Raw genomic sequence first — 12,619 nt, 5'->3', positions numbered from 1 at the left:
GAGATTTTAATCTATTGATAGATACACAAGATACTTAAGTTTAAAATTACTGGGAAGATCAGTGAGGGAAAACAGAGCCAAATTCAGCTATTAGTTTTGTTCTTGAGCGATGTAAGAACAAAACTCTATAATAACTCAGGGATTTGTGCAAGCTGAGACATGTATTATGATTCCCTTGTGTTATGCAATGTACAAAGACAGAGTGGACCATTTATTTAATACAAGGGTTATTATAACTAAAATGTAAGAATTAAGACAGAAGATGGATACCTGCAGAACAACGAGACCTGATTGGCTAATTAAAAAATTGATAATACAAAAAATGATGCTACATCTATTGTGCAGATACTGTGTTCATAAAACTAGAGGAAAATTGAGTTGAAGGGAGTGGTTACTGTATGAAAATAAATGGTATGACCTTGTGTAAGCCCTGCAATGCCGAACTGTGCCCTGAATTTTACACTTAGATGTTCTGGTATTTAAATGTGTGTGCATGAGAACCATCAAAGGAGAAGATAAACGATGACTGGAGTTTTAACTACGACAATCCTAATGGGTAGGTGAGAGCAGGATGAGGGAGTATTTGTGAAAATAGCCTACATGAAAGTAGAAGCTGTGTAGAAGGATGAAAAACATTTTGTCTGTGGTCTGGATGTGGATTGTATCTGAGAGACCCACTTCAAGATAATTCCAGTTCTTGCTGACCAACAGAATTAGTGTTTTTCACAGTGACAAAAAGAGGAAGCTTCCTCAAGTAAAAAATGTTGGAAGAAATATTTAAAACAATTCAAACATAGATTAGATATGAGGTACTGGAAGGTTAAGATGTGCTCTTGGCAAGTAGTCAAGTCTGGATGTAAGTGATGACTCACAGAAATGATTGTTGATTTTATATTTGCAGATGAGATTAGCCAGAGACACTGTAGAAGGAGAGGGAGACTGGACCATGAGTGCTCCCTTTATGGCCTCTGCATGGAAAGATGCATGTAAGAGTTGTCTGACTGAATTCAGGAGTCTTTATAGTTTGGAAAGGCTTTTGCTTTTGGATTATGAGGAAAGATATAGCACAATAAATTATATGCAGTACACCAATTTTTAAACTGGAATGGTATTCTGTGTGTAGAGTTTATTGCAGAGCTCAGCCAGATGGAGTGAGTAAAGAATAGAATATTGATTAATATTCGAATGATGGTTTTTGAGTTTTAAAATATATTCTGGGTTTTTCTGGGGAGTTAGACTACTGTTTGCACCCGCTAAAGGTTTTGCACAGAAGTACAAAGTAGGGTTTGAAAATTAAGATCACCATGAAAAAGTTTTGTGACTCTTCCTTATAAACACATTTTGCTTGACTGATGATACTTTCTGAGGGGAGCATTAATATATTCAAGTGAATGTTAAGAATGCATATTATCTAGGAGATTGAAACTCTGCTTTCAGATAGCTCATGCTTTAGATTGTACTATTTTTCTTATTTCTATGAATAAAGCTTTAATATTGGATTAAGAATTTTTCTCTCAAGTTAGGTCTGGGTATATATGACTAAATAATTGCCGTAAAGAGTGGAGTTTTGATTGTTGATTTTGTTAGTATTTTTCTCCTTGACATTGAAAGGTTTAAAGGAAAAGAAAAAAGAAATTGAAATGGTCATGACAGCCTGAGCCGTGGCAGGATAGCATGCAAAGCAAAGTTTGCAAAATAAAAAATCTAAATTTCATGTGGCAGAAAAAAAAGCCAGTGTGAGCATCTTAAGCATGATTAGGTCATTAATTATTTATGTTGGGACATTTATTATTGAAAAACAAACTAATTATGTGATTGTGATTAGATTTGCATACATTGTAGCAAGCAAGAGTTAGCCAGAATTTCAGTATTTTTCTTCCTATGCTGGCTAATATCTATTACCCAGAAGGATGAAGTTGTGTCTTTATGTTTCTTTTACCTTACCAAATCTCTTAGGTGAAAAGGTGTTCTGTGTATCTTATCTTTTCCACTCACCACAGTACATCTGAATCCCTTTTAGTATTAATTTCATTAATGATCTTTAATGGCTCTGGTCAACACTAGGGAATGTTAGGCAATCTCTTAGATTTCCCCAGCATAGGATTACACTGAAGATAATAACCTAGATGAGATTTAGTAAGGAACACATTAAGAGATCATAGGAATCTTCACCTGTGTTTTCAATAAGGCATTCCTGGTAGCCTTGCTGTGGCATTTTCTAGTTGTGAAATAATAGATTTGGATATTCTTTAAGGCTTGGTTCTCAATCATAGTTCTGTAGCCTATGTTATAAGAGTTTTCAATAAGACTGTGGCTGAGGACACTTTATTGCCTGTCAGGGTCCCATGGAATTAATAGACTGTTTTAGAAATCAGTGTTTGTGGATGCTGCCAAGGGAGAGTGGTACTTTCATAAGGAATGTATGAGAAAGGAATGCATGCCTAAGCTACTTGAATGAATGTGCATACAGTCCTTCAATCCAAAGAGATTGCTAGCTCTTCCAAATATGCTTATCTGCACTCCTGGTTTTGCCTGTGTTACTTGGTTTAATTTTTATTTTGCTGTTCTGTGTCTCTGAACTCATTCAATCATTGTGCTTGGCAGTAATGGCACATGGACAGAGCAAACAACTCGATCATATTGTAATTCTGTATATTGTGGCATTTGTATTAATGTCTGTCTTTCAACACCTTTATGATAAAAGGAGACATTGATAAATGAGAGAGCTTTGACTCCTTAAGACAGGTACCTGCAAACACTGTAATCTTTACTCAGCAAGGACATCATCCTAAGAAAAGCTAAAACTATTTCAACATGTGACTTTGACACATTTTTAAGAGAGAGCATTCTCAAGCAAAATCTACAGTTAAGGCAAATTCATTCTAAGCTTAGATCATTACAGTACTTTGCCTTTTTAACACAAATTCTACCTCCCACACCCCATTTGGCTACAAATGAAACCTATTATTTGTATTATCAGTATGGAAACATTGATGTCCCACTTACAACATTTTTTCCCATATTTGAGATCCAGCAGCATGTCCTGTGTTCATTCTTACCTCCTAACTATTTTTCACACTTTCTGTCATTCTAGCTTGGAGAAGGGCAGAAAAATATGATGCCCTGAACTAGGTGTTATTTTTCACTTTTCTCATCAGTGGCAAGTAAGCCAGAATAGCTGGGGTTTTTTCAGCTTGCATTTGACAAATGGAGAATGGAGTTTAGCCTTTTAAAAATGTCTTTGTGTTACAGATTTCCATGTACTATGTGCTCCACGGCAATATCCAGATATTTTTCTGCAGTAGTGCTACAGGGGTTATTCTTGTTCTCTGTGCATTGCATATCTGCATTGTAGAACACTACACTGAAATTTCTACTGGTCTTGGGGTTTGAGTTGGGGTTTTTTGGGTTGGTTTTTTCTTTGGTTGCTGTTCTAATTGATCCAAATAATTTTGCATTTTAAAGTTTTTCTACAAAGAATAAAAATGGATGGCTGCCTTATTCCTGCTGACAGAATGAGGCAGTTCATTGGTGCAGCTTTGGAGCCTTGGGCTGGCCTGGACTCAGATTGTTCTGTGCCTAAGGTTTTGCCTTTAGTTGAGGTAATTTGCCTTTATATGGCCTCTCTGGTTAGAAGTGCTTAGAGCTTGCTTAGGATTGTGACGCATGACAGCAAGCAATAATTAACCATTGTGAATATTTTCAGTATTACACAGTCTATGTAAAAAAGCAGGATGGAAAGATCTTTCTCCTGACATGGTATCCAATATGTTCAGGCACAACACTTGTTTAGGACTCTGTCACAAAACAGCAAAGGCACAGTTTGGAATCAGCAGATTTTTGGTCATTGTATCTTGATAAGTGTGTCTACTGAGCCGTCTGATCTCTATAAAGCTTTGGGAGACAATCTGATTTATTGCTTTGTCTGAGTATCCTAAATATATGGGCTTGAGAAGACACAGGCTTCAAGGTGACACCCTTCCTGATCATCTCTGTTCATTTTTGTTTTCTATAATAGAAGTGTATTTCTGCAGTGTATTATGCTGTCCCCTTCTGATCCTGCTTCTGAGTCCTGTGTGCTACAGGGTTACAGTCCGTGTGGAAATGAGCTTCATGTGTCACTCATATTTCCTTGTATAGTTCCTCCCAGTCTGAACTGAGTCAAAATCACTAGTTTGCCTTGCTTTCCACTCCTTTTAAATGGTACAGTCTCTTAGCAGTCCTGGGGTGCTTCATCCTGTGTATTGTCATTTTCCTAAAGCATACCATCCCATATTCTGTGGAAGACTTACAGGTCAGGCAATAAGAATATTATTGGGGTGGAGCTCTTCATAACCCTAGCTCTTCAGACACCTATCAGAAAATCAGAAAGAAAAAAAGTAACTGAAGGTGTAAATTTTTTTCATTCATAACTTAAGAAAAATCAGTAAGCGTTATAATGAGCTGAGAACAGTTTAAAAGAAGCTATGGAGAAGTGGTCACAAGAAAATCAAATTCATGTAGAACATTCTGCTGAGACAGATCTGTAACATAACAGGGAAAAAAGTATTAAAAATGACAAATCATAACTGTCTTAAAGATATGTAGGTAAAATCATGGAGTTTCAGAAGCTAAAAATTATAAGGTGTCCACACTGACTTAGTGGTACAATATAGCTTGTGTACTTTGGAGAATAATTCAGCAAGTGTTAACTAACAATGGTACTTTAAAATTCTTCCAAAAACTGATACCAGGAATTCCTTATTTGTATTATTAACAGGGCATTGTTGCAGAAAAATCTTTACCTTTTCAGTTTCATTTTTAGGTCTTAATGTATTGTATTTCCAAATATATTACTTTGCCATTCTAATATGGGGGAAATAGTGTGCAAGGAAACTGAGGCAATTCTAAAGTGGATGAGTTGGAGGCAGGTACTCTCATTTTGCAGAGACTGTGGATGGCCCTAATTAAAGAATGCTATCACTGAATTCAGTGCATCCACCATTACACACAGCAGACTGAATCCCTCCCAGCAGTTGTTCTGGAGCAACCCCATCAGCTTTTTCCATTGGGGTAATGGAATGCAGAATTCACCTGAAGAAATACAAATAATTCAGTGTTACATTGGGTTAGTTTTAGTTAACTAATAAAAAAGGATCGATGCTTTCATAGTTTTGTCATCCTGTTTTTGCAATAAATAGTCTTTAATTGTCTCATCTGAATGTAGTACAAGCAGGCAGGAGCACTTCATATAAAGTGACATTAATGCATTTTTCTCTCTTTTTCTTAATCTATAAGGTACATTGCCACAAAGCCATAATGTTGATTATTAACAGCCTCCTCTACACTGCAGAGTGGCTTCAGCAACTCTGCAAATTGGCTAGATTTGAAGCTGTTAATTATGCAGTATAGTGTGCTTCATAAAGACAGAAATGAATATGACTTGGCTCAGATCTTGTGAGAATAAATTGTAAAAATTGGACCTCTGTTTGGTTTGCATTCTGGCTTCTCAGAGAACACGGACATTCCATATGATAGGCTTGGCAAGTATAAATTGTGTATTCCATTAAAAAATTGGTATGTTCATGTAAAGTTGCATACCTGGCAGAAAGCCAGGAGCTCTGCAGAGGTCCAAGGCTCATTAAGGGGGGTGCTTTTTATCATTTTGTCAAAGAAACTGAGAAACATCTTAAACCCAAATATTGTGTAAATCATAAGGAATGGGGGGTTTCTTTCTTCCCTGTACTCACCAGCCACACTTGTGTGTCTAGAGCTGCCGGGTGGCAATTTGAAGTCACTGTCTGCCTGCTGGAGAGGAAAAGGCACGTTCACCAACACGTACTGCTCATCTCACAGCCAGAAAAATGATAACTGAGGCTGAGGGGACAGGCATCTTTTAGCTAGGCTCTCTGTTTAGCTTTTTATGGCAATGTAGATGTTGTATAAAAAATTATGACAAGAAACTTTCACCTTAGGTTTCCTGTAAATGCATCAGGGCATTTACAGGATGCTACTACTTCTGAAGCAAATCTGTACATATTTGCATCATTTTTCTTAAAGTGTGAAAGCAGATACACAAGCCATAGGATAAAAACAGCTCTATGAATTTATAAATCTTCTAGAAATATATTCAGATAAGGAGATATTATGTCAAATATATGAGTGTATCTTTATAACTGTTGCAAGATTGCAGCAGTGTAACTGATTCTGGTTGAAATACCCTGAAAGCAGTATTAAGTGTTCAGTATGTCACAGTGATGAAAAGTAAAATGTCACTTTTGCAGTTCTAAAAGTTTAAGTGAGCTATTTAAAAAGAACAATACGCCTGGGATTTCAACTGGGTTTTTTTTTAAAACTGACAGTGAAAGAAAATTACTTTCTCAACCAGTGTCTTAATCCACAGAACAAAGAGGACTCTATAGTTTAAACATACTAAAATAGTAAGTGTTAAATTCCTATAACTGTTTGGTGTCATTTGAACTTTGCAGTAAATGCACAAATTTATGTGGTGGAGGGTTTTTTTGATCAGTAAGAAAGGGAATACTTGAGGGAAAACCTTAACTGTATGATTCAAGCTAACACGTAGCATTAAGTTTCTTATCAACAAGATGTATTAAAATGGAAAAAATGAATCAGCAAAGCCATCTTGGGAGTGAGATTATTAAATTCACAGTTTGCTGCTGCTAATTTGTTAGTAGGCTTCAGTTGTTCAACAAAGCTCATACACTCATTTTGCAAAACTGATTATTAGATGAAATGCCCTCTGTCATTGCCATGGGAGAAAGAGCTCTGGATCAGGGCTGTGTCACAAATGCAGTTAGCTGAATGATCTCAGCTCAATGCCATTTACCTAACAGAATTATGAAGATCATACTGATATAATGAATAGGTTCTGCTCAGACAAATGTAGTCCCCTGGAGATAAGGGAAATTTGGTGAAGAGCTCTTTGTTTTCTTTGGTTTATATGAAGAGCTTGGACTCTAATTAAGTCAGTCCTTGCACTTCTGTCAGAATTATGTTACTTTATGGTTACTTATTTTGATTTGACAAGCTTCATTTGAGGGATAGAGATTCAATTATAGAGCTCTTCAAGCTTTGTGCTTCTTGGAGGTATTTTCTCTTAAATTATGTTTCTTTAGCAGGTGTATTTTATTCACTTTGATAAAATATGTCGTAACTAGAATAGCATGGTTGTTAGAGTTAATATGGAACTGAATTCTTTCATGTATTCTACAAAGATTATTGTGTTTTGTAGTCAGCGTTTCATGAGCAAACTCAGGAGCCAACTATAGTCAATTCTGAAGGAACTTTCCCACCGTTTTTTTTTTCTTTTGATTAATCATGTTGTTCATATTCATACTTGTTAGAAAATTTTCAGAACAAAAGTTTTTTCCATTTTTCATGTGCACATAGTGAACCCTATACCAGTATGGGTCAAAGACAAAAGATAATACTGAGGACTTTGTAAATGAACACTTACTTTAAGCATCTGATAAGAAAACTGAATCTCAGAATGAAAAAAACCCAGCAATATTAAGATTATGATTTTCAAAAACTAAACTGTTCCCTGCTGTAAATTTCTGTTTCACCACCATATTCTTGAAACACAGCAAGAAACAATAATGTTCTTCTGTGGTGAGTCTTTATGGATGTTCAATGACACTATGAATTACAGAGAGCTGTACCTCATAGTACCACAGTGCTAGACATTTTTCAGGGACATTTATTTGGAAAGAATTTCTTTTGGAATGTAAGGAATAGTTTTGCTTGTGCATCCAGAAATGTACATGTAGAACAGACCAGAATGGTAAAATATTTTTGCTGTTAAAAATGTTGTGGGTTATTATGTGGCATGAGTATATATAATAAAATAAATATTAATTCTTTTAGGGTGAAAAAGGAGATAAAGGAGAACCAGGACCAGAAGGCCTTCCTGGAGCAGAGGTAAATGGAATAATAATGAAACAGTCAAGTTACAAACTTCTGGGTGGGTGGTTAAGAAATGCAATTCAGACTTTATGTAAGTAGAGTGATGGATTTAGAAATTGGGTATTCCTAATAAATTAGGGTATTATATTCCTAATAAATTGGGGTAATAAATTAGGGTAATAAATTAGGGTATTATATTCCTAATAAATTGGGTATTCCTAATAAAGTTAATAAAGTTTGCTTTATACCCTCTTCCTGCCCTTCTCCCTCTTGACCTTGATGGGGGTTACCCTGGCTTTAGGTTTTAATGCTGGATGATCTTGGCTCTCCAGGAGCAAAGCATTGCTGTTGAAGGCAGAGAGCATCTCCCAGATGGAGAATGACTGACATTAGGAGTAGAATCCAGATACAGGACTTGGAAAAAACATTCAGTAATATTTTTTTAAGCAGCTTTTCCAAAGGAATTAAAGGGTCAGTATTTAACACAAAAACACTGTGGGAGTCCACCTGGGGCCACTGAAAATGGAGTAAGACAGGCTACGAAATTATGACACTTTTTACATCACCTGGCTTTCCATGCACACTGTAACCATAAAAATATTTTTCCTGTTTTAGGTAATTATAATTTAATACTGGGTAAATCAGGCTATTTTTAAGTGGATGTCCTTCATGTGAGAACATGCACTATGTACTAAGCTGAAACTACATTTAGGTATTTGTAGAGGTATTCTCTTGTAGCCTGTCTGTCTGTAAAGGTGAACCATATCCTTCTCTCATACATACATATATGTTGACAGCATGGAAAAAACACATCTGTGTTTCTTTCCATAGCTCTGGTGACATTTCTGTGTTGGTCTTACATGATCTTCTTTACTACATGAGATCTTGTTCCATCAACCTTTTAGGAAGAGTAAGGTATACCAAGTATCTAATTAACTCTAGGGCATATTTAACATAGGGGCACTATGAAAGTGAAAAATACTGAACATTCATATTTTTGAATATTTACTGAACTGTTGCAATGTGTCAGTAAATGGTAGATTATTATTATTATGGAAACTGTCATTAAAACATTAAAACTGAAGTAAAACTGCATATGGCAGTATAACATAGTATTGTTTGAAACCACACATAATTCTCTTTTAGTAATGCTTACATAAGATGCTTTGAGCTCAGTTATCACTGCATAGAAATATCAGTCTTTAAATTTACAGGTCTGTGTATCATTGACTTAGTTTCTATCTGTGTCTCTCTAACTTGCTCTGCAAGCAGAAATGTAACATCTGATATTTCTGCAATAATCAAGTTAATCTACTTACATTGGTATAATCTGCAGTGCTGTATAAAAACTATAAAAACAGCCTGAAAACACTTAAAGCTAGAGGCACTGCCTTCTGGCAGGTGTTGTCTCTGCCTGGGGGAGTGAGGGTTTCCATCCTCTAAAGAACTTGAAGATAGATGATGACTGAACATTTTTTCTTGAACAAATGGTAGAAACATATTTGGATGTATTTTAATCAAAATCAGAAAAGTAGGTGTCACAGAAAACTTTTGCTTGCTGTTGCTAACTTGTGTTTTCTTAGCTGTACAGAAAGTTCTTGCTAGAAAGAAGTAGCATGACAGAGGGGAAGCCAGACCTGGTTTGGAGACTAGGCTGTAGTGATGAAATACCTAGAAAGTTTTAATTTCCTCTTCTCTCACTCATGCTAACTGGCTCAGTTAATCTCATTGAGAACCAGGTTTCGAGGCGGGAACTGTGAATATATCTGAATGTTCTGCACATCTCCCAGTTTATCTCTCCAGTAATCTGAGCCAAGTTCTACAATGCTGTGTCCCAGCCTGGGACATTCTTCAAAATCCATCTGACAACATGAATACTTGCTATAAATACTACTACTGTGGTTGCCATTGTTTTTAGTTTCCTAAGGAGTAGCTATAAATAACTTAATATATTACTAATAGAGTCCTCCTGTAGTACATGTCCATGTCTCTAAGCATGTATTTGCTTTCATAGGTTGAAAAGCCAATTTGATTGAATAGTATCTTTTTCATCCCTTGAGACTCTTTTAGCCACTTAACATTAAACTCAGGTGACAGATTGCTGCTACTAAAATCCTGTAATTTTTTAAGATGTTATTTCCCTTCACCATTCTTGTGGATATTTTGTTTTACAGTTGGGTATGTGACCTGTCTGCTTTTATAACTGAGGAGTTATGGGTTGTCTGGTCTAGTTGACAAGGTGGTTATCAGCGAAAGGTTGGACTTGACAATCTTGGAAGTCTTTTCAAACCTTAATGATTCTGTGATTCTGTAATAATGCTGTCCACTGTAACAAATGAAGCTTCATAGAGACACTACCTGAAAAAAAAAATATAAAAACACCAGTAGCCTGTGTAGAATAAGGACAAATTTGCAATATAAATATCCATGAAACTATCTGTGGAATATGTTCTCTGTTATATCCATATGTCTGCCTGTTGATCTGAAGTGAAAAGAAGATCTTTATCACAGAAACTTTTAGACTTTTTTTGAGTCGTGTTGTTTCCTTGATCACTGGTGCAGGTAGGAATGAATGCCATGGGATACTGCCAATTACTATTTTCTAACATAAATTAAATCCTTCAGCAAAAGTAAGTCAAAACAGCAAGTTTTATCATATCTGTCAGCATGTGTCATGCATAGCTGGTAGAGGATTAGTGTCTTTCTTGTAAGTGGGGAAAAAAAAAGTTAAATCTAAAATTAAAATCAAGTATATATATTAAAGCAAGTGTTTAACTGATTATTTTCATTTCTCTTGCTGGGGGAGGTAATATCATAAGTGACTTTTCTAAAACTTTCCTACATAAAATTTAATTCTTTACATACCTGATGCCAAAAGATGAACCTCTTAAGTTCAGTAAGCAATAAAAGAATCCCAGGTTTTCAATGGAAAGGTGGAAAACATTTTTTTTATTTTTTTGCTTGTGGGAAAAGGTAATCAGAAGTATGATGATTTTTAAGGGGATCCTGCATCTTGTTGTAATAACAATAGTTGTTTACCTTCACATCCTCAGGACCTGTCTGTTTAATCTTGAGCTCTCTTAGTATTAGCATTGCAAGGAAATACCTGAATAGGAAGAGAATAATTCTATTGTTTGAAAATGTGAAGTTGGTGATGATTTTTGTTTATATCTAGAGTCTGAGAATTCTGTTAGGAACAAAAGTATTAGAAGATAGTAGATTTAATTTAGGGTCCAGGGAATTCTAGAAATATACCACTTTGAAGTTTTGGAATTCCATTAATGAGAAAAGAGCAGTGTCAGTATTTTAAAGTATCTGAGACATAAACTGAAAAAAAGTATATTGTTTGGAGCTATGAAAACACTTTGCTAAATTAGAAAAGTTATCCCGGCATATCCAGGTTGGCATTGTACACCTGACTTTGAAGATGTTGTTAACTTAGATTTTAAGGCTGGTCTGTGCAGGAAATGTAGTACTGCCCTTAGTGGTTAGAGTATTCCCGAGCTCTTTTACTAAGTAGAGATAACTGATCTGATCTGTAATAATGGGGTTGCACATTGTTGTTAAATTGTTGGGTTGTATACTGTATTTCCAGTACATTAGATTATATGTATTGTTCTTGGAGATTTCCCCCTGATGTGACATTAAACCAGATTACTCTAATGAAGGCCACGGGATTGCAAATAACAAATTATGTTTTCCCCAAAAGGTATCTTTTAGAGTTGAAAACCTGTTCTCCTGAATATATGATTGCAGTCTGACTGCATTTTCCATTGCCACATGTGCAGCACAGTATATGCTGTACAAATAGGTGCAATTCCAGTAGGCAACATTTGGATCCTGCAAGGAGCTGCTGGAGTCTTCTGGTTGGAGTCCAGCTGATCTTTGCAATTTTTCATTGAGAAAAGTACCTGGTATCAGCTGGTGGTACATTCTACCTGTTTTATCAGTTTTTCATTCATTCCACCAGAAGAAGTACCATTGTCATCTCCTCCAAACAAAAAACACTGCCTCTAATTTAATCTTTCCCTTATCGATCCCAGCTCACACCCTTATAGATATTTGTGATATACTTGTCCCAGTAATTTCTCTGTTGGTTGGAAATTGCATTACAGTTATCAGTCTTATTTTATATATGTATATAGAACATTTCTCATTTTTGCTATTTTCCAGTATTGTTATCTTGTTAGCTTTGAATTGGCCTTGTAGATACATATTCTAATGCTTGCTTTACATTTTGGTTTCCTCCTTCATAAAGGAGCCATAGTGTAAATTTATCATGACCTGTAAAAAGACCACACTGTAGTCCTTGTAAATGTTTCAGCTGAAGACTGTTCATGAACTCATAAATATATATTATTATATTGGTCCCAAAAAGCTAGAATTAGACTGAGATAGAATTCAATACCCAATTAATTAACTCTCTGTTATAGGAGGAATTTTTAATCTGTTCCTAAATTTCTGGCAAATCTGGTAACAGACCCCTTAGATCAATAGAAATCTGTTTGTTTTTAAAACTGACCTTGTTCTCCTAAAACATTGCAGAAAATGAGCTTTTCTAACATAAGGCTTGATCTAAAATCATCCAAATTGTATCTGTTTAGATAACCACATTCATTTTACTGAAGCATCCTGTTCTGGCCTCTGCCAGAGACAGGATACCCTGCTGTACTGTGTTAAAGGGGCTACAGATTTGACTTGGCACAGGAAT

At 35.7% G+C, this 12,619-nt stretch overlaps 1 protein-coding gene across 5 annotated transcripts in view; it reads left to right on the top strand.

Annotated features, from left to right (window-relative positions):
* Positions 1-12,619, top strand: part of COL19A1 (collagen type XIX alpha 1 chain) — a 183,827-nt gene that overhangs the window by 77,791 nt on the left and 93,417 nt on the right. For all 5 annotated transcript variants that reach the window (XM_071445227.1, XM_071445202.1, XM_071445210.1 and 2 more), the window contains one exon: positions 7,870-7,923. In XM_071445227.1, coding sequence (XP_071301328.1) covers positions 7,870-7,923 — 54 coding nt within the window. The remainder of the gene's footprint in view (positions 1-7,869; positions 7,924-12,619) is intronic.

Source organism: Agelaius tricolor, unplaced genomic scaffold (genome assembly GCF_023055355.1).
Source record: "Agelaius tricolor isolate 1412-34295 unplaced genomic scaffold, bAgeTri1.0.p SCAF_1, whole genome shotgun sequence".
Taxonomy (NCBI): Eukaryota; Metazoa; Chordata; class Aves; order Passeriformes; family Icteridae; genus Agelaius; species Agelaius tricolor.
The sequence above is the reverse complement of the archived record's forward strand: the minus strand, read 5'-3'. Positions and strand labels throughout refer to the sequence as shown.